Source organism: Eretmochelys imbricata, chromosome 12 (genome assembly GCF_965152235.1).
Source record: "Eretmochelys imbricata isolate rEreImb1 chromosome 12, rEreImb1.hap1, whole genome shotgun sequence".
In the NCBI taxonomy this organism is placed as follows: domain Eukaryota; kingdom Metazoa; phylum Chordata; order Testudines; family Cheloniidae; genus Eretmochelys; species Eretmochelys imbricata.
This window is the reverse complement of record NC_135583.1, coordinates 8,106,935-8,134,932: the sequence shown is the minus strand read 5'-3', so window position 1 is coordinate 8,134,932 and position 27,998 is coordinate 8,106,935. Positions and strand designations below refer to the sequence as shown.

The following is a 27,998-nucleotide window of genomic DNA, read 5'->3' as shown; positions in this document are numbered from 1 at the left end:
CATCTCCCAATCAGAGCCACAGCTGCTTGTGCCATCGTTGGAACAAGTTAACACTAAAATGTCTTCCGTGTTCCCCTAGGTCTGTCCCTGTAGCCTAGTCAAAATTTGTGGCAGAAGTACTGAAATACACAGACTTTTGTCTTAGTGCTTCCAGCTGGACTGGAAGCAGGAAGTATTGGGAATAGCATGAGAGCTTGTGCCCATGGGATATATATATAGCCCAGTTTTAAAGACAACTGGGGGAGAGATTTTCAAAGCTCTCTCAGCCCAGTTGGACACTTAGTTCCTGTTAAAATTAAGCCAAGTTGTTTGGACAAGTGTCCACGTTTTTGCAGTCCCGTCACCTGAATTGTTTATGGTGTGACATTGCACTCTATATGATCTTATGAAAATATGCTAATGAGTGTGAATATAATGTAACTGGAATATGCTTCATGCAAAAGGTCTCTTTGTAAATTATCATTACAAAGCTTATAATCTACTGAGTGTGGTCATTCAATTTGTATAAATGTAACATTCCTGTATCTGAAACTCGAAATATGAAATATAACTCTGAGGTCCTACTGTAATTATGCAAAGTGTGGGCCATTAATGGTGGCTTGGAATCTTGATGTCTCCCATTAACCAGGACAATTTGGTTGTAAATGGCTCTGTTTACTTGTAAGTCTTCCTGAATACGTGTGCGCAACGAGTGGGTAAGGAAGTCTTACAGTGACATGTGATCATGTCACCTGACCTGGAATCCATCTTTAACCTGGGGCTTTTCCATTTAGAAGGAGGGGTGGGAACCCAGAGGGGGACAAAGGATTCCTGCCTTGTGCAAAAGCTATATAAGGGGGTAGAACAGAACAAAGGGGGCTGCAGTCATGAGAAATCCCCTAGCTACCACCTGAGCTGGAAGAAGGACTGTACCAGGGGAAAGGATTGGGCCCAGACTAGAAAGAGGCGAGTCTGTCAAAGACGCTTATTGGAACATCTCTGAGGGTGAGATTTACCTGCATTTAGTTTTCTACTGTATTGGGCTTAGACTTGCATCTTTTGTTTTATTTTGTTTGGTAATTTACTTTGTTCTGTCTGTTATTACTTGGAACCACTTAAATCCTACTTTTTATATTGAGTAGCATCACTTTTTTTACTTAATTATTAACCCAGAGTAAGTATTAATACTGGGGGGGGGGGGTGAACAGCTGCGCATATCTCTCTATCAGTGTTATAGAGGGCGAACAATTTATGAGTTTATCTTGTATAAGCTTTATACGGGGTAAAAAGGATTTATTTGGGGGTTGGATCCCATGGGTAGCTGGGTATCTGAGTACTGGAGACAGGAGCACTTCTTAAGCTGTTTTCAGTTAAGCCTGTAGCTTGTGGGGGATGTGGTTCAGACTCGGATCTGTGTTTGCAGCAGGCAAGCATGTCTGGCTCAAACAAGGGGGGAGGGATAGCTCAGTGGTTTGAGCATTGGCCTGCTAAACCCAGGGTTGTGAGTTCAATCCCTGAGGGGGCTATTTAGGGATCTGGGCAACTATGGGGGATTGGTCCTGCTTTGAGCAGGGGGTGGGACTAGATGACCTCCTGAGGTCCCTTCCAACCCTGTGATTCTATGATTCTACTGAAGTCCCAAGCTGGCAGGGAAAATGAGCTCAGAGGTAGTCTAGGCACATCAGGTGGCAGTCCCAAAGGGGTTTCTGTGATCCAACCCGTCACATATGGTCTGTCTGTCTTTTATTTAGACATGGTTGCATGCGTCAGTGCCTTTTCGTGTTTGATCAGTGTTTTTCTTTTAAGAGGAACGATCAGCTAAGCGTGATCATCTCTGGTGGGTATTGGAAACTTCAAAACATTCCCAAGTTTGCCTGAAAGCCTCTGTATTAGGTCGGCACAAGTGATCTTCTCAGACCCGCAAGTGTGGGTACGTGAGTTCTCACTGTGATGCATCTGGTTTCGCTGCTGTTACATTCAACTCGCAGACTTGTCTCATTTATCATTTTGACAAAAATCTTAGAATTATGATCACAGGGCTCGGAAATGTCAACATCTGTCATGGCACAGTGAAGGCTTAAAATGATTCCTTAACATTCCAGAGCTGACCGAGTCACGATCCATGGTCCTATGCGACGTGTAGAGGCTCGGGGCAATGCTGTCATGATCCCTAATGACTCGAGCCCAATCTGAGCACACTGCAATGCTAATCTAATGCGGTGTCCCGGGTGCCAAGGCCCTCATTAGAATCCAGAGGTGCCATTCCAAGTTGTATGATGAGCTGTTTGTTTGGAGCCCCAGCCAGGTATGAAACGGCTCTTTTGTTTTGAATTGGCTAGTTATTTGGTCAGTATTGAATGTTACATGATGGTGCAGGTTTGGACTGGTGTATATTGGGTACTGCTGTTGATTTGCATTGTTCAGGGAGACTCTGGAGGTGGGTTGTGTTTGAATACCTAAGGCCTCATCCGAAGCCCATGGAGGTCAATGGACTGGGGTCAGGCCCTTAATGAATTTCAGATTCATAGTTTGGGAACAGCAGGTGGGGGCCCCTGGGCAAGAAAAAGGAGAGGCACTAAAGTGATGAGGTTCAGTTATATGCTGTGTGAACTGCAGTCCAGTCAGTGACTCACTGGGAAAAGCCTTTGAACTGTTCATGAGTCTTGATCGTGCTTGGCTGGATGAGACGTATGCGCCGCACCTGTCACCCTTTATTGGAGGAGACGCTGAGCAGAAGCTACATCTTAACACTGTCGTGGCTTGTTTCTTCGCCATCAGATCCAAACACCCTAGAGCAGGGGTGGGCAAACTTTTTGGCTTGAGGGCCACATCTGTATGGGGAAATTGCATGCAGGGCCAGGAAAGTAGGGCTGGGGTGCGGCGCGCAGGAGGGGTGCATCAGGGGATTCAGGGAAGGGGGTTGGAGCGCAGGAGGGGTGCGGAGTGTGGCAGGGGGCTCAAGGCAGGAGGTTGGGGTGCAGGGTGCAGGAGGGGGCTCAGGGCAGGGGGTTGGGGTGCAGGAAGGATTCGGGGTGCGGGCTCCAGGGTGGTAGCGGCACGCAGCAGGGCTAAGGCAGGCTCCCTGTCTGCCCTGGCCCCACGCTGCTCCCAGAAGCGGTCGGCACCATATTCCTGCGGCCCCTGGGGAAGAGGGGGGGACAGAGCTGCCCTCGCCTGCGGGTACCTCCCCCGAAGCTCTCATTGGCTGTGGTTCCCCGTTCCCGGCCAATGGGAGCTGCGGGGGGTGGTGCTTGCAGCCAAGGGCAGCACACGGTGCCCTCTGCTCCCCCTTCCCCCAGGGGCCGCAGGGACGTGATGCTGGCTGCTTCTGGCATGGGGCCAGGGCAGGCAGGGAGCCTGCCTGAGCCCTGCTAGGCCATGGGGCTGGCAATCCTGCGGGCTGGATCCAAAGCCCTGACTGGCCGGATCCGGCCTGCAGGCCGTAGTTTGCTCACCCCTGCCCTATAGCCTTATAGCTCATGTCACCATGTCAAAACTAACATCCTTGGGGAGAACAGAACTAAAACCAAGTTATTTCCCATGGCTGGAGTTTGACGGGTCTAGGAAAGTTGAGAGGAAGTCTGAGAGTGTGAAATCTTATCCATTTGTGCTGGACGATGTACAGACCTGAAGTAGGAGGGTTGTGGCAACAAAGAGCCTATCTGCTAAAGAAGGACAAGATCAAAAACTCAAGTGGGAGGAGGGGGAAGATATGGTTAACCATTTTCAGAAGACAAGGTTGCATAGATTAGCGATGTGCGTTATTTGAAGGCTTATCCTGTTATCAAGAAGCCTGTTTCAAAAGGCACACATGGAGGAGGGGAAAACATAAGCTGTAAACCTAGAGGGAGAGAACTAGAATATCACTTCCACTCCTTTTAGCACATCTGGGAAAATACAAGGTATGCTGCCTAGCTGCTATGAGCAGAGGTTAGCAGCTCTTGGGCAGTTTCTTTTGCAAATAATAATGTTGCCCATCAGCAAGGGCCAGCTGAGGTTCCTTAAAGAGAAACACGCTGCCCTGCGCATGTTGAAAATCAGCGTTAGCAGCATGATTCCTCCTGGTGGGCTGATGAGCAGAGAACTGCCTTCATTTACTCCCTTTGCCACCCCTTAAATTGAGGCTGTGTGCCCTCCCCATGGCAGGGCCTGCAAACATGAGTTTGTTCTGGGAGAAAAGGAACTCCAGCATCCACCCAGCCCTGTGACAGTGGAACAAAGATCTCTAATTTGTTCCCCCTTAAAAATGCAAAGCACAGAGAGCCGTTGTGTGGTCTTGTTTCAAGCACTCTGCCTCTGCAGTATGAAGCTGCTAATGAAACTAATGGTGTGTGAATTGGATGAATTATTTGATGATTTAAGTCCGTTCTGGCCAGATTCCAAGGATCTACCATCCAAAAAAATAAAAAAAGAAGCCCCAGCGAAACATATACTCTGCTGAAAACAGGCCTCAGACTGGAATGCAGCACTAGGGAGCATCGCACACATAGGAATACTTACAGTCCCTTTGGGCACTGTTTGTGTTTGATAAGCAGGACGTACCTGGCCCAACTCAAGGGCTGGGGAGGAAGGATCTTGGCAACTTCCTAGGAGCTATGGGACCACTTGCGTAAGAGGGACAATGCTGCAGGTCTCCTCGTCCTTCACATGGAGACTACAGGCCCTAACATGTAAGGGTCCTTCTTGATCTGGACAGTCTTCCTTGTGGATGGAGGCAGACCATTGCATGCTAGGAGTTGTGATCTGCATGGGTCGAACCTTTGCATTTATAGATGAGAGCTACTGCAGGTTGGATTGCAGAATACCATGGACTTCACTGATATGGAGTGTCTTATAGACTTGCCATAGTTAGACAGCTCTCTGTTAAGACCACCAGAAAACCAACCCCAATTTCTCTCTCTCCTATCCCCTGGGATTGAGGTGGACGTTCCCCTCTTTATAGTAGAGGTTCCTGCAGCTCTTTAGAACCAAGAGTTCACCACTTTCTAAAGGGCAGCCTTTGGTCTTTCTTTGGTGTCTGGTCCCTATTTAGAGAACACGTTGCTCTGAGGAATTATGGGCAGCCTGTCCCCTTGTCATAATGGCGTGGGAGTTTTGCGTTTTTAAATTAAAACCCAAGACTGTGCATATGAAACGTGTTGGCTCAGTGTTCAACAAAAGCCGTGAAGAAGGCACGGGGCCAAGATGTTTGTACGAGGAACTGCTGGTTTATTTTTGATTCTGAGGGATGCAGTGTGTTGGAAGACTTTTCCTTATGTAACAAGTCGCTGAATGGAAAAATCATAAACAGCACGGGGAGAATTGTGGAGACATTCGCTTCTAACCTGTAGGTCACTGCTTTGAATTAGGTCCAGGCCAGTAGTGGTAGAAGATAATTAATAGCTATGGACAGGTACCACTCTGTGCCTTAAGTGGAACAAGTAGATTGTCCCTGAGGACAGGAGTCCCCACCAAAAAAACATTGACAATTAGAACGAATTGGACTGACAGCAGGAAGGTCTTGGCAAAGAAGCCGATGAATGAACTGGGTTACTTGGTTATAGCCTGAACTATCCTTAGCTCCTAGAGTTGGTCCCTTCAAGTCAGGGTTGAGGAACTTTGATGGGGCACCCTGGGTGGGGTATGTGAATCTTTCACTGCCATGTTGTACCTGTTCTGTGAGGCTAAAGAAGATCTTAAGTCTCCAGGGCTCTGAATTCTCAGCACCCTTCCACAGTAGTAAAATTTCATTTAAATTGAAAGCAAAAACCCATCTGTCTTGAATTTTTTTTACTGATGCTAATGCGGTGATCTGGGTTAGATTCACAGGATTTCTAATCTTGTCATGCAGTGTCTCTTTAACCTGCCATAATTCTAAAGTCCTCTTTTGCTGTCGATAAGATTGTGTCAGATGGCTTCAACACCAGCTTCCTTTACGACGTAATCAAATGTGTGTGGTTTATTTTTTGCTTCTGCTTTTTTTAGCTCCTGTTACTTTGCGAAATACACTATAGAGAGTTGTTCTTGAAAGGGCAGTGTCGGGGTTCCTTCCCCACTCTGAACTCTAGGGTACAGATGTGGGGACCTGCATGAAAACCCCCCTAAGCTTATTCTTACCAGCTTAGGTTAAAACTTCCCCAAGGTACAAACTATTTTTCCTTTTGTCCCTGAACTTTATTGCTGCCACCACCAAGCGTCTAACAAAAATATAAGAGGGAAAGAGCCCGCTTGGAAACGTCTTTCCCCCGCAAAAATCCTCCCAAACCCTACACCCCCTTTCCTGGGGAAGGCTTGATAAAAATCCTCACCAAATTGCATAGGACACACACCCAAACCCTTGGATCTTAAGAACAATGAAAAAAGCAATCAGGTTCTTAAAAGAAGAATTTTAATTGAAGAAAAAGTAAAAGAATCACCTCTGTAAAATCAGGAGGGTAAATACCTTACAGGGTAATCAGATTCAAAACATAGAGAATCCCTCTAGGCAAAACCTTAAGTTACAAAAAGACACAAACAGGAATATCCATTCCATTCAGCACAGCTTATTTTATCAGCCATTTAAACAAAACAGAATCTAATGCATATCTAACAAGATTGCTTACTAACTCTTTACAGGAGTTCTGACCTGCATTCTTGCTCTGGTCCTGGCAAAAAAAAAAAAAGAAAAAAAACCACACAAACAGAGAGAGCCCTTTGTCCCCCTTCCTCCCCCCCCCATCTTTGAAAGTATCTTGTCTCCTCATTGGTCATTTTGGTCAGGTTCCAGCGAGGTTGTCTTAGCTTCTTAACCTTTTACAGGTGAAAGGGTTTTTCCTCTGGCCAGAAGGGATTTAAAGGTGTTTACCCTTCCTTTTATATTTATGGCAGGCAGTTTCTGAGACACTCTGCTTTTGAGGAGTCAGCGAAGGTCAGCACATTGCTAAACTTTGCTGCTAGTCCCTGGGCTGCCTCCAGCTGGAAAGGGGCAATGGTCACTGCTCCTGAATGCTGAATGTTCGGGTTTAGAGAGCAGCTGGCTGGGATCCACAAATGGGGGTGGGGGGACAGGGACCTGGGACTGGCCAGTGTTACTCCCAGTAAGGCGCTGCTGTGGCAACAAGAAGGTTTTGCCCTAGTATTTTCAGGTTTGTCTGGATACAGGACGGTCACTGGGCTGACGTAGCTTTGGGGACCCTCGGCATATCATCGTGTGATCTCATGCCCTGATCACGTTGCAGTACCCCATACGATGTAAATGTTCTGTGATTGCAATGGAAGGACGAGTCGAGACTCGGGGTGTGTGTGTGTATGTGTAATGGGGTTGAAGTGATGAACTCCCTTATAGGAGGAGGCATAGGTGGGAGAAAGCATGAAGTTGAAGCGCCTTCAGAATGTAGGTAAAATCCGTCAGTAATCCCCCACTAACGATCAATCCAGATGACGACAATGGCGCTATAGTTAAGCGGAAGAAATATCCCCAGACTTGGTGCCTGCAATGTCTTAACATGCGGTGCCAGATAACGCCAACAAAGATTGCGATTCAGTGTTTCTAGCAGTCAGATTGGTTCCTAGGTGCCATGATTCTGTCTCACTAAGCTTAATAGGTGCTGAAAATTTGCCGTGAATCAGCCTTTGAAAAAACACAAGCCAAGGAGCTACATAAAAATTAGTCATGTCTTAATTAAACTTTCCATTGAACTGATGTCATGTTGCTCTGACCATAAAGGAGCCGCTGCAAGATGCAATGAGGCACGCTGATGAATGCCATTCCTGGTGTGCCCTGGAGAGAACGTCTGGCTGCTTTTGTGCCACTCCTGCACAGGTCACCTCCGATTGATAGAGACCCCGTGACTTGCTTGGAGTCTCATCCTGCAGTTTCTATCCTGTCCCCGCTTTGCATTTCATAGCCTGGACTGTCGGATCATGTGCAGCAGCGGCAACGTGGCCAATCCTTCTCTTGCACTGGAAGTGGCTCACAAAGGGCTCTGCCCCAAGGAGCTAGCGGACCCATGCAGATACGGGGCCAGATTTTCAAACGCCCAGCACCCACATCTGGAGCCAGAGTTTTCAAAAGCACTCACCCGCTGAGCTGTTTTGAAACTCCAGCTGCATACTTGGGTGCCTAAAATGGCAGCTGAAGCTCTGTTGAAAATCCGGTCTGACATATCCAAGTCAAACACCAGAAGGCATGGAGAGACATAGGACCAAATTTCAGACCTGGTGTAAGCAGGAGCAGCTCCTTGGTCCCTGTTCTGTGTTTCCCTCTCTCGCCTCAGGGTTAGAGATGAGGAGTTCTGGCTCCTCAGCCTCCATTCCTCTCCTTCTCTCTCTTGGGGGTGTTAAAGTGAGGCTCTGCAGACTCTGGACTGGCCCTCCCTTTTAGGTTCATCACCCTGCCAGCTCAAGCTTTCCTTAGACCCCCATAACAACGCTCCCCAGTTGTTGAGGACTATGGAACATCTATCTCCCTTCTGCTGCTATGGAGCTTTAAATTTGTGTTCATCCCGGGCAGGCTCCGTTACTTGGGGAACTTTTCCTCATTTTCTGCTTGTAATTCAAGGTGCTCTACTTGGCCCACGCAGAAATCTTTATTTAGTCTGTTGCTCTTTCTGGGACAGATTAAAAATCTAGAACTTCTCTTCCATGTTTGGACCCAAATGACTCTTTCCATTGGGTTAACTCTTTGCAGGACTAAAAGAATTCCATAAAGGTTAAGGAAAGAAAAGGAGAGAGGTGGTTTTCTCCTGTGTCCTGGCTGTGTTATGAGAAGGGGGTTGTACTTGGTAATGGGTTTGAAGGGTACCTTTGTGATACCAACAATCCAACTGTGTGCCAAAGGACCAGAAGGTGGCCCACCTGCATTTGGTTGCGCATTGCAGTGTAACAGACAGATTATAATATTGTCGACTCTAGACCTGGTCTAAGGGAAGCTTTCCGCCTGTGAATGCGGTAAAGCCGTCTTTTTCAAAGTGCTTGGAAATACTGTACAGCAGTCGGCCAGGATGAGAGCAGAACTTCTGATCTCATGGCGCCCAGGTCCTTGCAGCAGCCCCTAGGTTAATGGGAAGTCTCTTTAAATTTGTGGAAAGGGGCTGTGATCAGGGTCTCAGGGGAGCCAAGTGAGGTCATAGAATCCTAGAATATCAGGGTTGGAAGGGACCTCAGGAGGTCCTCTAGACAACCCCCTGCTCAAAGCAGGACCAATCCCCACTCAGTTAGGTCACTTACTTAGGGTGCACTGCAAAGAATGGGGCAAACAATCCCCAAAGCTGATGGAGATTCCAATACTTTGATTTACCAAGCCAGCACAAAACAGGCTCCATAATACCTCATTGGTTACCCAGAAGCCAGCAACACAGTTCCCTTAAAGCAACCCAGCCTTAGGCCTCCACCCAGACATCCAAGTCAAATATGATGAGGATTACTGAAAATCTTATTGATCATATAGAAAAGTTCTACCAATCCCAAAGGATCGGACACATTACCTCCCAGGTTAATGAATACTCCAGATCTTACCCAAATCATAGAATCATAGAATATCAGGGTTGGAAGGGACCTCAGGAGGTCATCTAGTCCAACACCCCGCTCAAAGCAGGACCAATCCCCAACTAAATCATCCCAGCCAGGGCTTTGTCAAGCTGGGCCTTAAAAACCTCTAAGGATGGAGATTCCACCACCTCCCTCAGTAACGCATTCCAGTACTTCACCACCCTTCTAGTGAAAAAGCTTTTCCTAATATCCAACCTAAACCTCCCCCACTGCAACTTGAGACCATTACTCCTTGTTCTGTCATCAGCTACCACTGAGAACAGTCTAGATCCATCCTCTTTGGAACCCCCTTTCAGGTAGTTGAAAGCAGCTATCAAATCCCCCTTCATTCTTCTCTTCCGCAGACTAAACAATCCCAGTTCCCTCAGCCTCTCCTCATAAGTCATGTGTTCCAGTCCTCTAATAATTTTTGTTGCCCTCAGCTGGACTCTTTCCAATTTTTCCACATCCTTCTTGTAGTGTACTCCAGATGAGGCCTCACCAATGTCGAATAGAGGGGAACGATCACGTCCCTCGATCTGCTGGCAATGCCCCTACTTATACATCCCAAAATGCCATTGGTCTTCTTGGCAACAAGGGCACACTGTTGACTCATATCCAGCTTCTCGTCCACTGTAACCCCTAGGTCCTTTTCTGCAGAACTGCTACCGAGCCATTCGATCCCTAGTCTGTAGCGGTGCATGGGATTCTTCCGTCCTAAGTGCAGGACTCTGCACTTGTCCTTGTTGAACCTCATCAGATTTCCTTTGGCCCAATCTTCCAATTTGTCTAGGTCCCTCTGTATCCTATCCCTACCTTCCAGCGTATCTACCTCTCCTCCCAGTTTAGTGTCATCTGCAAACTTGCTGAGGGTGCAATCCACGCCATCCTTCAGATCATTTATGAAGATATTGAAGAAAACCGGCCCGAGGACCGACCCTTGGGGCACTCCACTTGATACCGGCTGCCATCTAGACATGGAGCCATTGATCACTACCCGTTGAGCCCGACAATCTAGCCAACTTTCTATCCACCTTATAGTCCATTCATCCAGCCCATACTTCTTTAACTTGCTGGCAAGAATACTGTGGGAGACTGTGTCAAAAGCTTTGCTAAAGTCAAGGAACAACACGTCCACCACTTTCCCCTCATCCACAGAGCCAGTTACCTCGTCATAGAAGGCAATTCGATTAGTCAGGCATGACTTGCCATTGGTGAATCCATGCTGACTGTTCCTGATCACTTTCCTCTCCTCTAAGTGCTTCAGAATTGATTCCTTGAGGACCTGCTTTGCGATTTTTCCAGGGACTGAGATGAGGCTGACTGGCCTGTAGTTCCCAGGATCCTCCTTCTTCCCTTTTTTAAAGATGGGCACTACATTAGCCTTTTTCCAGCCATCCGGGACTTCCCTGGATCGCCATGAGTTTTCAAAGATAATGGCCAATGGCTCTGCAATCACATCCGCCAACTCCTTTAGCACTCTTGGATGCAGCGCATCTGGCCCCATGGACTTGTGCTTGTCCAGCTTTTCTAAATAGTCCCGAACCACTTCTTTCTCCACAGAGGGCGGGTCACCTCCTCCCCATGCTGTGCTGCCCAGTGCAGTAGTCTGGGAGCTGACCTTGTTCGTGAAGACAGAGGCAAAAAAAGCATTGAGTACATTAGCTTTTTCCACATCCTCTGTCACTAGGTTGCCTCCCTCATTCAGTAAAGGGCCCACACTTTCCTTGACTTGCTTCTTGTTGCTAACATACCTGAAGAAACCCTTCTTGTTACTCTAACATGTCTTGCTAGCTGCAACTCCAGGTGTGATTTGGCCTTCCTGATTTCAGTCCTGCATGTCTGAGCAATATTTTTATTCTCTTCCCTGGTCATTTGTCCAGTCTTCCGCTTCTTGTAAGCTTCTTTTTTGTGTTTAAGATCAGCAAGGATTTCACTGTTAAGCCAAGCTGGTCGCCTGCCATATTTACTATTCCTTCTACACATCGGGATGGTTTGTTCCTGTAACCTCAATAAGGATTCTTTAAAATACAGCCAGCTCTCCTGGACTCCTTTCCCCCTCATATTATTCTCCCAGGGGATCCTGCCCATCAGTTCCCTGAGGGAGTCAAAGTCTGCTTTTCTGAAGTCCAGGGTCCGTATTCTGCTGCTCTCCTTTCTTCCCTGTGTCAGGATCCTGAACTCGACCATCTCATGGTCACTGCCTCCCAGGTTCCCATCCACTTTTGCTTCCCCTACTAATTCTTCTCAGTTTGTGAGCAGCCGGTCAAGAAGAGCTCTGCCCCTAGTTGGTTCCTCCAGCACTTGCACCAGGAAATTGTCCCCTACGCTTTCCAAAAACTTCCTGGATTGTCTGTGCACTGCTTTATTGCTCTCCCAGCAGATATCAGGGTGATTGAAGTCTCCCATGAGAACCAGGGCCTGTGATCTAGTAACTTCTGTGACTTGCTGGAAGAAAGCCTCGTCCACCTCATCCCCCTGGTCCGGTTGTCTATAGCAGACTCCCACCACGACATCACCCTTGTTGCTCACACTTCTAAACTTAATCCAGAGACACTCAGGTTTTTCTGCAGTTTCATACTTGAGCTCTGAGCAGTCATACTGCTCCCATATATACAGTGCAACTCCCCCACCTTTTCTGCCCTGCCTGTCCTTCCTGAACAGTTTATATCCATCCATGACAGTACTCCAGTCATGTGAGTTATCCCACCAAGTCTCTGTTATTCCAATCACATCATAATTCCTTGACTGTGCCAGGACTTCCAGTTCTCCCTGCTTGTTTCCCAGGCTTCTTGCATTTGTGTATAGGCACTTGAGATAACTCGCTGATCGTCCCTCCTTCTCAGTATGAGGCAGGAGACCTGCCCTCTCGTGCGCTCCTGCTCGTGTTTCCTCCCGGTATCCCACTTTCCCACTTACCTCAGGGCTCTCCTTCCCCCGGTGAACCTAGTTTAAAGCCCTCCTCACTAGGTTAGCCAGCCTGCTTGCGAAGATGCTCTTCCCTCTCTTCGTTAGGTAGAGCCCGTCTCTGCCTAGCACTCCTCCTTCTTGGAACACCATCCCATGGTCAAAGAATTCAAAGCCTTCTCTCCGACACCACCTGCGTAGCCATTGGTTGACTTCCACGATTCAACGGTCTCTACCCCGGCCTTTTCCTTCCACGGGGAGGATGGACGAGAAGACCACTTGCACCTCAAACTCCTTTATCCTTCTTCCCAGAGCCACGTAGTGTGCAGTGATCTGCTCAAGGTCATTCTGGGCAGTATCATTGGTGCCCACATGGAGAAGCAGGAAGGGGTAGCAATCCGAGGGCTTGATGAGTCTCGGCAGTCTCTCCGTCACATTATGAATCCTAGCTCCTGGCAAGCAGCAGACTTCTCAGTTTTCCCGGTTGGGGCGGCAGATAGATGACTCAGTCCCCCTGAGGAGAGAGTCCCTGACCACCACCACCCACCTCCTTCTCTTGGGAGCGGTGGTCGTGGAACCCCCAACCCTAGGACAGTGCATCTCATGCCTTCCAATCAGCGGAGTCTCCTTCTGTTCCCTTCCCTCAGATGAATCATCTAGTCCACTCTCCACATTAGTAGCTGTGGAGAGAACATGAAAACGGTTACTTACCTGTATCTGCGTTGCTGGTACATGGACGCTCCCCTTTCTTCTTCTGGAGGTCACATGCTGCCAAATTTCTTCACCGTCCTCCTGTCCCCACTCCGCAGCCTGCTCTGAATCTTCAGAACGTTGTGCCCGTAGAAGCATGTCCTGACGTCTGTCCAGGAGATCTTCAGTTTCTCTTATGCAACGCTTACAGCCAATTCTCATTAACTAAACTAAAATTTATTAAAGAGAGTGTGTATTGGTTAAAGGATTAGTACAGATACAGACATGAGTACAGTTCTTGAGAATGAATTCATATTAGAGATGGCGAGCATTATAGTTGCAAAGAGTTCTTTCAGAATTAGTTCATAGGTTATAGTCCAATCTTCATATTCAGGGTGTTCCAGCTTACGACTGTGATCTCAGCCTTTGGACTTAAGCTTCTCCTGCCTGAAGCATCAAGGAGGTCTGAGATCGAAAGAATTGGGATCAAAAGGTCTTTTATACAGTACCAGGCCTTCTGTGACCGCTCAGAGTCCTTTGGCAAACAATAAGCAATTATGGGGACTTCTGAAGTAGATCCATTTCCTAAGGATCGCCGGTAATCATCCACACAGATTAACATAAGGCAATTGCCCGTTTTCCATTGTTTTCAGGTGATTTGCTTTACATTTCAAAGAGAGACAAACACAGCTATATCCTATGTTTACAGTTCATTTAAATGTTAATATTCCCTTTTGATCTCTGAATCAATAGCTATAGTGACAAACAGGAACTGTCTGTTTACATGGCTAACATATGAGTACACACATACAATTAGTATCCCCTCCAATTTCTAACAATATAGGTTTGTATTTCAAAATTCTAGCCTATCTACCATAGAGTGGCTCTAATTACCACTCACATGCCTCTAATGGTTGACTCTGTCATTTATCCTGCAGGATGCTTAACCCTTTCTGGCCACACATCACACTTTGTATGAGGTTTGTTGCAATGATATAACAGTGGTAGCAACAATGATCTGCATGGTCCTATTTTAATTGGATCACGTTACCTTTGTAGCACAGATGAGTAGGCAGCCTGGTCCAGTTGAGAGATGTTCTTCAAAATCTGGAACAACTGGGAGGTGTGATTAGAGGTGTTTGGAGCCGTAAATAACTTCTATTATTAGAGGGATCAATAACCCTGTACAGTTTGGTATTGAAGCAGTTCCCTAGCCCCCAGAGGGCCCTTCTGTAATATCAAGACTCAAATAACTAACCGTTTGGGATCAGCTTAACCCAAAAGCTGATGAGGATCCCCTTCCTTGAGCCCCTGGCTTTTTTTCCCCAGCATTGCTCCCCATTAGAAACACAACGGTATGATGTAAATCAAACCAGAATTAACTTAGGAAAGTTGCATGGCCTATGCTTATGCAGGAAGTCCGACTAAGTGATCACAGTACCTTTATAATCTATTCATCTTGCTGCAGCTTCTCCATAAATGTCACCTTGTTGGTCCCTGCTAACTTTTTTTCTTCCGCACGGTGTATCTCTTTCCCCACCCTGCCAACAACCGGGCTATTTTCTCCGAGCGAGGCTAGCCCCAGGGGCACAGCTCTGTTCCCCGACCCTCTTCCAGAGGTGCTGTAGTGGTGATAATGTAGAGTTTAAATAACAGTGCTTTTGAGGGTAGTCATTTCAGCGGTCTCCCAAACTGAAGCACTAATCTGGGTCTTTGGCATCCTAATTAAGGCTGTAGCATTTGCTCAGCACAGTCATAGGAGTGGTTTGTTGTTGGCTGGGTTTTGCAAGTTGGGAGAAATTATCCGTGGCCTGGTACCCTGTGCTGGTCTCCTCCGCTCACTTTAAACCCATGGATCGGGTCCTCCGGCTGCAGACAGGGTTACTCAGCTCTGCTGCTCCGGGTCTATTGCACGGAGCAAAGCAATGAGGGCAAAATGAGCTCTCTGCGATGTGGTCCACGGGGATTCTGTCTAATCTTGTTACTGAGGCGCCAGTGAAGGTCTTATTTAAAACACAATAAATCAGATGCTAGCAGAAAAACAGGCCCCTCTGGCTTCATGGTTTTGTTGATGCAGTTTGGAATAATACAGAATTCACATCCGGAATAGGGGCCAGATTCCCTGTGGTTTTTGGCCCCCTTACACCGCTAAAACAGCCTAAGGGGGAAGTGGAATACACCCTATGAATCAGGTGCCCTGGCCAGTATGGAGTAGCTGGAAAGGCTCTTTATCAGCCCTGCTCCCAGCAGAAGGAGCATTTGGGGGCTACGCGTAGGGAGATGGGGAGTGTGGCTGGACTGTTCTGTGCTTGGGCTAGTCTCACCTGGCTGATGGGGTCCCTAGGAGGCAATTGCAGCCTGATCATAAATCTCAGTAGCCTTGTGGCTGCTCTGATTTATGCCAGGGTTCTGGTAGATCCCAGCAGCCCGAAAGATTACAAGGAGTACGAAGGAGACTTAAATCTGTTTTTGTGCCACCGACTGCCACGTTCCTGTGCCGGGACAGAGGAACAGAGAATCAGGGCCTCGGTCTTTTAGATAGGAGTTGAAATCAAGTGAGTGTATGTAAAAATAGCAGGAGATCTTTTTTTTAATCAAAGACAGGGTTCTGGCAAGCCCTAGCCCAATACCAAATTGAGTAACTCAATATCCAGCCCCAAGAGATCAAAAACTGTCAGGTCCAAAAAAAAATTTGAGATTGGCTTAAAAATAATAATTTCTGGTTTCTGACCCTTTAGGGAGCTGTCACTTCACATTTTCAAGCCTTTCTCCACAATCACGAAGGCTGGAAACGTACGTTTTTAATTTTAAATGAAAGCTGAGATTCCCGTGCAATCTCCTGATTCCAGCAGCTGGGGGGTCTAAGAAACCCATCTGATATCATGAGATTTGCGATAAAAATCACAGCAGCTGGCATCGCTGTAAATCCTATTTTCTGCAGGATCAGCTGGCTCCATAGCTTCATTTCCTGTCCTGCACTGTGTAGCGTTGCTCTGAGCTGTTAAAACAGCTGCTGTGTTCCATCCAAGGGGTGACTGCATTTCAGTGGTGGGGGAGAGGGTTTCTATATGGCTGCAAGTGGTTGGTGGAATGGCCTGTTTTAGGGTTTTGTGCGGCCATCCATCACCATAGTACCTGAGTGCCTTCCTTGTGGGTCAACAGCAGGAGTGAAGTCCCTGGTGTATTTCGTGGGGTCTCTGGCACTCCTCCCTTTTTAGGACAAACCCTCTGCTTGGGTTTTTTAGATTTTATTACTATCCCCTGTGTGTTGGTTGGTAGGGTTTTAATGGGTAGAAATCTGGGGTCCTTCAGTACGGAGCAAAGCTATTAATATTTAGAATTACAGCAGCATCCAGAGTTCTGCATCAGAAACAGGGCCCCATTGTGCTGGATAATACTCCTCACATGTTGCTGATCATTTGATTTTTTCATCTTCCCAGCGGGTGCAGCAGGGAGCTATTTTGAGATAATATTAGTTTACTCCACATGTTTTCCTGGCAATTAAGATGGAATAAGTTACTGCCTCATATAGACCAACTCTGCGTGTATTTTTAGCAAAATTACCATATTTCCATTCTGTCCCTCCAAAAAGGAAAAAAATCTCTCCTACACTGAATACATTTCGGTGGAACTAAAAGGTGTGTCCTTGTTTCCGCTCCTGTCACCTATCTGTTTGTAGCTTTCCAATGTTTGCAGGCCTTCTGTCTACATCCATTACTCCTGATGAAGCCGGTAGTCTTCGTGGTCCGTGTGGATGAGTGTTTGTGGCAGGTGCTCTTTAGCAGAAGGACGTGTTTGTCTAGTGGTTAGAGCAAGGGACTGCGAGTCAGGAGCATGTTGGTGTCCTGGTCAGGTCTGTACTGCTCGCTTGTGGACGGTGGGGGAGTCACTCAGCCTCTCTCTGGTGTCTGTTTCCCAACTTGCAGAATGGGGATCATGGTGGTCTAATTAATAGGGAGGCAAAATTCCTACCTTTTTGTGCAGTTCTTTGGGGCCCTCGGTGGGCAAAGGGTTGGTAAGCACCCTAGAAACGCAGAGGAGGGAGTGGTGAGTGGTAGCGGCTTTCTTAACAACCAAGGAAGCTAAGACAAGTGGTGGGAGATGCTGGAGGTAAAATGAGGAAAGAAACCGCTCCCCTTGTTGGAATAGTATTAAGGGAGGAAGACAGGAGTTTCCCTTGTCAGCTTGAATGGCAATATTCTTTGCCTATTGTATGGAAGGATGGTCTAGCGGTTAGGGGGCTAGCCTGGCACTTGGGAGACCTGAGTTCAGTTCCTCGTGTGATCACCTTGGGCTTGTCTATACTTGGAAGTTAGTGCCAACTCAGGTAGGCTGTGACTTGAAAGCATAATAGCTGTCCCTGAATAACTCCGTATGTGGACAGTCTTATTCTGGAACAAGAGTGCCCCGTTCCTGTTTCGCTTACCCCTCTTTAAACAGGAACAAGGCCCTCTTCTTTTGGAATAAAAGTGTTCACACACAGAGTTGCACAGGGACAGTTAATCAGGAATAACTCTGTAGCCGAGCCCCTCTGTGGCTCGGGTCCTCGTGTGTACACTGGGGCTAATAGCACTGCCCTGCCTCACAGAGGTGTGGTGAGGATACACACAGTAGAGATTGTGAGGTGCTCAGCTACTGTGGTAATGAGGCTGTATATGTACAATTGGGACAGCTGGAACTGGACCTATGAAGCTGTCTTGTTCTTGCCTTCTGGGCCACAACCCCCAGGTGAACATCACCAGTTGCCTTAGGAGAAGGGGACAGTTTAGTTAACCCTATCCTGTTCCCTCTGCCTCAGTAACCCGGAGCATCCCATAAACCCATGTGCTGTTTCCTAAGCTGCCTCCTTTAGTAGCGCCATGTAACCCAGTGCAAAGAATTATGGGAGGACTGCACTAGAGGTCGGCAGGTGGCTGATGCTTGAATGTTGGGGATGGCAGTTTAAAGGAAGAGTTCGCCCGTCCTGCTCGTGTTGGGCTGCTGCGAAGTGACACCGGCGAACAGTGAGAGGAAAGGCTCGGTCGGGGCAGTTAACGAGTGGCTGCTGAATTCATCTGACTCTGACCAACTGATGGTATCGTGCCTCAAAAATCCAGGCCCGGAACGCCAGCCCCAGCTGTGCAAATCCAAACAGTGCTCCCTTTCAGAGGTAGCGGCCGTTGCTGTGTGGTGTACGGCTCCAGGGAGAGCACATGGACCAACGCTCAAAGCATCACCACTTTCCAGCACCTGCAGCCAAGAAAAACAAGACTGGGCTGGAGTCTCAGGAGGCAGCGCTTCTCTAGTCCCTTAAAAGTAGCCCAGTTGGATCAAATCACAGCTGTGTGCTTTGTAATAGCTCCAGCAGCTTTGCCTGGAGTAAGAGACGTGAAACAGGAAAAGACCTGTTCGATCATCTTATCCAGCCAGCTGTGTCAGGGCAGGATGGTTCTGTGCACCGTGTATTTTGCAGCAATTTATCCAGTTCAGCCTTAAATGCCTTAGTGAGGGTCTGCTTCCCTTGTGATTCTATCCTACAGCCTCGTAGATCTGATAAGAAGTCTTTTATATCAGCCTAGATTCCCCCTTTTGGGATTCATCCCAGTACTCCTCACTGAGCTTCCTTATACCACTCTCATTCCTCTGCTTCCTGCGCGCTCACATCCTGGAGACCTTTGTAGGTGGTTATCATGTTATAGCCTTCACTTCCCACTTAACAGCTGCTGAGCCAAGCTAGACTTAGGTAGCTCTTTGAGTTTTCTCTCATGAATCTCACTCTTTAGCTTCCCGGAAGCATTTTTGAGCCTCTTCTCTGAACTTCCTCTAGTTTGTGTCGATCATCAGAGCTGGTTTTGTAGCTAAGGGGCTAGACAGGGATTTGAGAGATTAGGGTTCAATCCCTGATTTGGCCACAAACTTTCAGGGTGTTCACAGTGTTCAAAAGGGAGCTAGATAGATTCATGGAAGATAGGTCCATCCATGACTATTAGCCAGGATGGGCAGGAATGGTGTCCCTAGCCTCTGTTTGCCAGAAGGTGGGATTGGGTGACAGGGCATGGATCACTTGATGATAACCTGTCTGTTCATTCCCTTTGGGGCACCTGCCATTGGCCAATGACAGGGGACAGGATACTGGGCTGGATGGACCTTTGGTCTGACCCAGTATGGCCGTTCTTATGTTCTTATGGGCAAGTCGCTTCAATCTCTCTGTGCCTTGTTTCCCCCCCTGTAAAAATTCGTTGTTTTTCTTAGTCCTTGCCTGCTGAGAGTATCAGCTTTTTAGAGCAGGGTCATTCTCACTATGTTTATATTGTGCCTGGCCCAGTGGGGCTGCAGGATCAGTCAGGGTCTCTAGGTCTCATTGCAGCAGAGAGAATGTTTCTGATAATGAAGTTCCAAGATTAGAGTTCGCTATCCCCTAGGGGCTGTGCCCCAGCCATGTCAGATGTGTGCAGAGGGACGTGCGCTTTCCTGAGCCATTGGCCACTTTCTGCCATATCACACGTGCAAATTCACGTCTACTTTGCCGTTGCCTGGCTCTCTCATGCTCCATTACTGCTTCCTGTATTTCTCCCTCCCATTGTCAGTGTGTTCAGGTTATTTTTCTGCGTTGAATCTGGTTTTATTTGCTCGTCAACCCCTAGCTTCCTTAATAGGATTTTTCTGTCCTTCCTGGTGTTTGTAACTCCTCTGAGCTTTGGGCCTTGGCCGTTTTCAGCGTACTCCCTCTTCCAGATCAGAGAGGACCTTGTATAAAACCAGACCCAACATGATCCCCTGCATCTCTCCTTCCCCCAACGCAGTATGATGTTGTTTGTCTGCAGTCCTTCAACTGGTTGCCAGTCCTTGTGACTGGGCTCAAACGCACACTGGCAGGAACTAAGTTCAAATTCACCTCACAACCCTTGTGTGTGGTGTTCTGGGGCACGCACAGGAGAACCAGCCGGTGGAGCCAAGATGCTGTCACTCTCTTCATTCTCAGCCTTTCTAGTAAGGTGAGCTCCGTTGCAGCTAAGCTTGTTAATGAAAACAAAACTTACAGGAGCTTTTTCAGCAGCTAGCTGAGTGGATGCCAGGGTTAGTCCGAGCTTCCAAGCAGGAGGGAATGGTTACATGCTGTGACGGGCCAGGGGACAGCCTTGTGATATGGGCACATGTTTCAGGTACTGTGTAAATATATTCTCTTCTCCCCACTGGATCCAGCCCTTTGAGCTCTCCACGGGGAGTGCTCTCCCGAGACTTCAGGCAGAGTTGTTCATCTCCTCCGGTGACTCGAGGCTGGAATACACACGTAACAGAACAAGAAGCAATGGTCTCAAATTATAGTGGGGGAGGTCTAGGTTGGATATTAGGGAACGCTATTTCACTAGGAGGGTGGTGAAGCACTGGAATGGGTTGCCTAGGGAGTTGGTGGAATCTCCTTCCTTAGCGGTTTTTAAGGCCCGGCTTGACAAAGCCCTGGAGGGGATGATTTAGTTGGGGTTTGGTCCTGCTTTGAGCAGGGGGTTGGACTAGATGACCATCTGAGGTCTCTTCCAACCCTGATATTCTATGATTCTATACGTGGCGGGACAACATGGCCTCTTGGCCAACAAGAACATCTGGCACTGGTAACTCAGAAAGGGCCCAAGTGATCAGTCGATGCTAATGCTGCTTCCCAGTTACCCTTTTAAAACTGTGGGAACTTGCAAGGGGGAAATGTCCAGTCTGTCCAAAAAGAAAAAATTAAAAAGCCCTGCATTTGAGCTCTAGAGAAGGTGAACTGGGGTCTACGGAGAACTAAGGGGCCCTTTCATATTCCATAAGGCCTGTTCAGTTAGGAGATGGGGAGAAGGGGACTGAAGCCGAGTGGCTAGCGGTTGGGCGTTTGGAAAGAGGGGGAGAGTTTGGCTTCATTGGCAACTTCACAACGAGACAAACATCAGCCGAAGCTTTCTCCCCACACTTGGCTGGTCTAGGGGGTTGTCTGCATGCCCTCTGCTGGCCCCGTCCCTAGTTCTCTCTACCTCAGATCATGGACACTCCAGCCACTCGTCCAGCCTGGTTAGAGCTAACCAAATCACCTGTCTCAGCAGTAAGGAGACTACGCAGAAGAACTTTAGCCTGGTTTCTAGAAGCTGCCTCCCTGTTAAGAGATCTAGAGTTTGTCCCCTTCTTATTCCATTACTTAAGGCCCTTGGTCATAGCAGTCCTTCTGGCTGCTGGAGAGCAGTGCAGGGTTGTGCTGTGCCTGCCAGTCTCCCCAGTGCACTGAGCCCAGGATGCTCAAGGCTTGGCTTGTGACCAGCTGTTTCCTATGCTCAGGCAGTGCCTTTGGACATCAGATCAGCCCCCCTTTTTTCTGCTGCTGTTATACATGTGCCTTAGTAACAGGCAGATGTAAAAAGCTTGCGTGATGGGAGGGGAATTCTGACTTGGGCGTGCATGTAACCCAGAGCTTAGCACAGAGGTGACAGTAATTCCAGTGCAATGTAATTGCACAGATCAACAAAAAAGATACCATGCTCTTTCCTTTAAAAAGGGACCCGTCTCCCCTCCTTTCTGCTGCAGGAGCAGCCAGCGCACCAGTCTCTGGGTTAGTCATGTGTTGGCTTAGGAGCAAGCTATACGCATTTCTTACATGGCACCTTTGTATCCAGGTGATGAGTGTTAAGGCCAACGTGGTCAAAGTTGGCACCCAAAATAAGTGGCAGCTTCTTAGCGCTTCTGAAGATCAGGCCACTTATTGTCGGTGCCCAAATACAGATCTAGGTGCCCTTCTGTGCTGGCTAGACCACATCTAGATTTGCTGTGAAAGGCAGGCTTATGTCCCAGTAGGTTGCACTGGGGCTGCTCCCATCCTCAGCCTGCTATGAAGGTAACAACACATTGGAAGCTGTTCTGGGCCAAGCGCTGGCTAGCGCACTGTGTAGGGTGGACCAGGGTGGGTTTCTAGAGGGCTGTTGAGAATGTCCCTTCCAGAATCCAGGGCCGATCTGCTGCAGGCTCTGTGCTGGGCACAGCACTCACCCACAGAAGGAGGTAAAGGCAGCCTCATCTGCCAGGTACATCCTAATGTTCCACTGATTTCTAAGTCATGTGGGGGTGCCCAAGGGCTGCCGCAAAAGAGCAGCTGTGGCAGAGAACCAGCAGCAGGGAGGTGACGGAAAATCTGTTTCCTTTCAAAGATTTTCAGTTTGAAAAACGTCAAGGCGTGGACATGAAGTCCAAACAACACCGCACAACGCGCAAGGCGACCGGCTAGAAAGTGACACCTGCTGCTTTAATATGTAGCTACATCTATCCAGTTCCCCCCCCGCCACCTTCGAAAGGATCCCTCGTTCACCCTACCTCAGTCTCTATTGTTAAGAGCGGGATATTTTGGACAGCAAACCTCAGGGGCAGTACTTGAGACTATCAGCCTTGCCAGCCTTCTCCTGCTAGCATATTGTCCTTCATCGTGCTAGGCTAAATCCATGGGCATTGAGTGTAACGTGTTTATTTTGTGGCAGCCCTGGAGAATAGAAGCCAGAGGAAACATGGAGGGCTCTGCGCCTCTGGCTCCGAGTTTGGAAGAACCTGTTGCTTGTTTGCGTTGTTGCTGCTTTTGGCAGAGACTTTCTGGCTCCTAGGTTGGACCTTAAGTAGCTTGGGCCCGACTTGAAAACATCTAGGATGTTCGAGAGCATCTCTGGCCACTGACACAGGCTGATGCTCTGTTTCCAGGCACAGCTGAGGTAATCGTCCGCGTGGGTTAAGTACACAACTGTACACCCACTTGGGGTGAAATGCCTCAGGTGAGGGAGCCCAGGGAAAGGCCCTCCATGCAGCTTAAGCCCTTAGACAAGGGGGCCTGGCTGAGCACATGTGCTATGGAGACCCCTGCATCTGCTGTCATGGAAGGGCTTTCTGTGCCAGCCCCTCCTAGGCCAGCACAAAGGGCATATGTGGGGGAGGACCAGGTTTCAGGAGGCATGAGATGTACATTGATCCTTTGGCCCTCGTGGAATGTGCAAATCGGGCCTGTCCCAAAGCCCTCTGATGTCAACGCAGAGATTCTTACAGGCGTCAATGAGCTTTGGATCAAGCCCATAGCATGGAGCAGAGGCCCTGTGGAGGGGATGCACTGCAGCCCTGTGCTTTGGCCCCAGGACCAGAGCAGGATTTCACCACCTCCACCCTCTGCACTTCACCCTCATGAACCTCTGTTCTCCAGTTTTGAATCCCATCTCTCATGTGCTGAGTACTCAAGTCCAGGTCCATGGACTTGCAATGTATATCCCGAATGCTGTGTTTATTTTAGACATTGATTCTGTAGCTGGTTAATTATTGCTGCGGGGTTTCTGAATGGCAGGGGAGCATGTGCAAGGGCTCTTCTACACAGAGAAGCTCATTCGGATTAAGGTAGGGTGTGAATTTAAAGTGGAATCGCTATTCCTGATTAACAAAGTGGATTAAGCTTTCAGAGTTCGGCACTTTTATTCCGGAATAACAGCATCCGCACAGAATAAGTTAGTAAGGAATCTTTAGGAATAACTCCCTGTGTAGAAAAGCCCTACCTGAGTGATGGGGTGGATGCAGCATGTACATATCTGGTAGACCTGTTGATTGCTTGCTCAAACTCCTTCTTAAATTGCAGATCGACAGGACAGAGACAGCCGTGAATAACCTCAACCCAGCCTTCTCCAAGAAGTTCATTGTCGATTACCACTTTGAAGAAGTGCAGAAGCTGAAATTTGCTCTCTTTGACCAGGACAAGTCGAGCATGCAGCTGTATGAGCATGACTTCCTGGGAGAATTCTCCTGCACCCTGGGCATGGTGAGTCTACAGCAACGCTGCGCCCCAGCAGTTAAGAGTCACTTGTGTGGCTCCCTCAGTCAGAAGGATCCCTTACACCAAAAATCACGGCAGTGTTTAGGTTACTCCCAGTCCCAAAGGAGCAGTCACTTACCCCAGGGCCATTGCAGCTTAGATCTCACAAAAGTCAATGCTTGCAGCCAGTCCTATAATAAACTATCTTAAGATTTATTAACTAGGGAAAGGAAATAAGACAGGTTTCAGAGTAACAGCCGTGTTGTTCTGTCTTTGCAAAAAGAAAAGGAGTACTTGTGGCACCTTAGAGACTAACCAATTTATTTGAGCATGAGCTTTCGTGAGCTACAGCTCACTTCATCAGATGCATACCGTGGAAACTGCAGTAGACATTATATACACACAGAGACCATGAAACAATACCTCCTCCCACCCCACTGTCCTGCTGGTAATAGCGTATCTAAAGTGATCATCAAGTTAGGCCATTTCCAGCACAAATCCAGGTTTTCTCACCCTTCGCCCCCCCCCCACACAAACTCACTCTCCTGCTGGTAATAGCCCATCCAAAGTGACCACTCTCTTCACAATGTGTATGATAATCAAGGTGGGTCATTTCCAGCACAAATCCAGGTTCTCTCACTCCCTCACCCCCCCTCCAAAAACCACACATACAAACTCACTCTCCTGCTGGTAATAGCTTATCAAAAGTGACCACTCTCCCTACAATGTGCATGATAATCAAGGTGGGCCATTTCCAGCACAAATCCAGGTTTTCTCACCCCCCCACCCCCATACACACACAAACTCACTCTCCTGCTGGTAATAGCTTATCTAAAGTGATCATTAAGTTGGGCCATTTCCAGCACAAATCCAGGTTTTCTCACCCTCCGCCCCACAACACACAAACTCACTCTCCTGCTGGTAATAGCCCATCCAAAGTGACCACTCTCTTCACAATGTGCATGATAATCAAGGTGGGCCATTTCCTGCACAAATCCAGGTTTTCTCACCCCAGCTTTCACCCTGACCACACCACACGATCCATCGTCTACAGCCAAGCTCTGCGATACAACCGCATTTGCTCCAACCCCTCAGACAGAGACAAACACCTACAAGATCTCTATCAAGCTTTCTTACAACTACAATACCCACCTGCGGAAGTGAAGAAACAGATTGATAGAGCCAGAAGAGTTCCCAGAAGTCACCTACTACAGGACAGGCCTAACAAAGAAAATATCAGAACGCCACTAGCCGTCACCTTCAGCCCCCAACTAAAACCCCTCCAACGCATTATTAAGGATCTACAACCTATCCTGAAGGATGACCCAACACTCTCACAAATCTTGGGAGACAGGCCAGTCCTTGCCTACAGACAGCCCTGCAACCTGAAGCAAATACTCACCAACAACCACATACCACACAACAGAACCACTAACCCAGGAACTTATCCTTGCAACAAATCCCATTGCCAACTGTGCCCACATATCTATTCAGGGGACACCATCACAGGGCCTAATAACATCAGCCACACTATCAGAGGCTCGTTCACCTGCACATCCACCAATGTGATATATGCCATCATGCGCCAGCAATGCCCCTCTGCCATGTACATTGGTCAAACTGGACAGTTTCTACGTAAAAGAATAAATGGACACAAATCAGATGTCAAGAATTATAACATTCATAAACCAGTCGGAGAACACTTCAATCTCTCTGGTGACGCAATCACCGACATGAAGGTCGCTATCTTACAACAAAAAAACTTCAAATCCAGACTCCAGCGAGAAACTGCTGAATTGGAATTCCTTTGCAAATTGGATACTATTAATTTAGGCTTAAATAGAGACTGGGAGTGGCTAAGTCATTATGCAAGGTAGCCTATTTCCCCTTGCTTTTTCCTAACCCCCCCGCCCCCAGACGTTCTGGTTAAACTTGGATTTAAACTTGGAGAGTGGTCAGTTTGAATGAGCTATTGCCAGCAGGAGAGTGAGTTTATGTGTGTGTGTGTGTGTGTGTGTGTGTGTGTTCCCCGGGGGGGGTGGGGGTGAGAAAGCCTGGATTTGTGCTGGACGTGGCCCACCTTGATTACCATGCACATTGTAGGGAGAGTGGTCACTTTGGATGAGCTATTACCAGCAGGAGAGTGAGTTTGTGTGTGTATGGGGGTGGGGGGGTGAGAAAACCTGGATTTGTGCAGGAAATGGCCCACCTTGATTACCATGCACATTGTAGGGAGAGTGGTCACTTTGGATGGGCTATTACCAGCAGGAGAGTGAGTTTGTGTGTGTGTGGGGGGGGGGGGGGGGGCGGAGGGTGAGAAAACCTGGATTTGTGCTGGAAATGGCCCAACTTGATGATCACTTTAGATAAGCTATTACCAGCAGGACAGTGGGGTGGGAGGAGGTATTGTTTCATGATCTCTGTGTGTATATAATGTCTGCTGCAGTTTCCACGGTATGCATCCGATGAAGTGAGCTGTAGCTCACGAAAGCTTATGCTCAAATAAATTGGTTAGTCTCTAAGGTGCCACAAGTCCTCCTTTTCTTTTGGAAATAAGACAGTTATTTACAAGGCTTAAGCAAGTAAACATACACACACAAATGAGTTAGTCTTAAGTTCTAAAAGGTAATAGAAGCTTCTATAATAAGCAAGCTCTCTGTGTCCCTTAGGGCTAACCCAGGCTAAACACTGGGGATTTTTTGCTTCTGCCTAGAAAACCTTGCCCTCAAGAGCCCAAGCAGCATAGAGATAGTTTCTTCTTATTCGGGATTTTTATTCCCTTTCTCTGACAGGCCTTCTCAGATGATGGAAGGGAATTAACTTGCATGGTTCCTCCTCATGGGGGACAGGAGAGAGCAATCAGCAAAGTCTTTCGTCCCCTTTGATGTTCCACAATAGTTTGCCTGGCATTGATGGACCTTTTCTGTTGGGCAGGAAGTAACACCTTCTCCTGGAAGGTGGCATTTCACACTAGTTAATATCTTTCTTCTGTTTACAGAGGACTGCCATGCAAACACTTAAATATTCCCTTTTTTACATGGGCTACAGATGTTATAAGAGAGATTAACGCATGCGGCAATTTACAAGCATTTCATAAAGTCTAATCACTAAACACAGTTTTATAATTCTAATACCTATCTTAACGATACTAATCCACGGAGGAGCCAGACTGGTTCCCGCTGTGTATTTGTCAGTGTTCAGTTGAGACCTAGCGGCCTTGGCATGAGTTGGCACCTGGTTTGCCAGCGTCACAAGCTTCACATCGACCTGCTGTAGCCTAGATTGTAAGCTCTTTGATGGCAAGACGCCTTTTCAATAAGGCCAGGTTTACACAAGAGCAGGTTTGCTGGTATAACTCTCTAAGCTAGCAGGGCTTGCCAGTAAACAGTTTATACTCGCAAAAAGGGCATGTGCCACTATAGTTTATACCGGTTCGGCAAGTGAAATAAGTTACACGGGCAAAAACACATTGATGCTGGATAAACCTCACAGAAATATTGCACCCTGGCCACGTAGCTATCTCGGCAAGGGTTTCTAAAGTCGGCCTGGTCTACAGATACAGCAATGAGCACAATGGGGCCTTCATCCCTGATTGGGGTTCGTAGGGACTACAACAGTAAATATAATTCCGCTTGAAGGGTGACATCAGACCAGTCGCTTTCCCTTTGTTCATAGTCACTTTCACTTCTTAGTGCTGTTTTTCTGTTCCCCAGCAATGTTTCAAATACCCCCTCCAAAAAAAAAGCCACCCTGTTTTGCTTAGATTCCCATGAAAACTTTTCTCTTCAGTTCTGTCAAAGCCTCTTATAAAGAAAAAACGCCCGACATATTCAACACAAGTGACTCTGAGCTCCAGCTGATGTTCTGATTAACTAAGGTCAGTGATTCTCAACCTCTTTTCCCTAACGGGCCCAATGTTACAATGAAAACGTTTTGGATCACCCTTCCCTCTAGCCATAAAGAGAGGGTTGCAACAAGGCTGTGAGCTCCTGGCTTATGCCGTGCCCAGGTAACTTGGCTGTGTGTGTTCTGCACCTGGTGGATTAATGTTGGAATCGAGCCCCCTGACTGGGGCGTCTTGCTGGAGCACAGTTGCTTTGTGGCTCTTGATGGTCTCGCAGTGGACAGCAGGTTGTTCCTATGCTTCGCTGTGATGATCTGGCAG

The 27,998-nt window shown here is 47.8% G+C and overlaps 1 protein-coding gene across 3 annotated transcripts in view; it reads left to right on the top strand.

Moving 5' to 3' along the window:
- Positions 1-27,998, top strand: part of CPNE2 (copine 2) — a 159,384-nt gene that overhangs the window by 40,852 nt on the left and 90,534 nt on the right. For all 3 annotated transcript variants that reach the window (XM_077831263.1, XM_077831265.1, XM_077831264.1), the window contains exon 3: positions 23,660-23,839. In XM_077831263.1, coding sequence (XP_077687389.1) covers positions 23,660-23,839 — 180 coding nt within the window. The remainder of the gene's footprint in view (positions 1-23,659; positions 23,840-27,998) is intronic.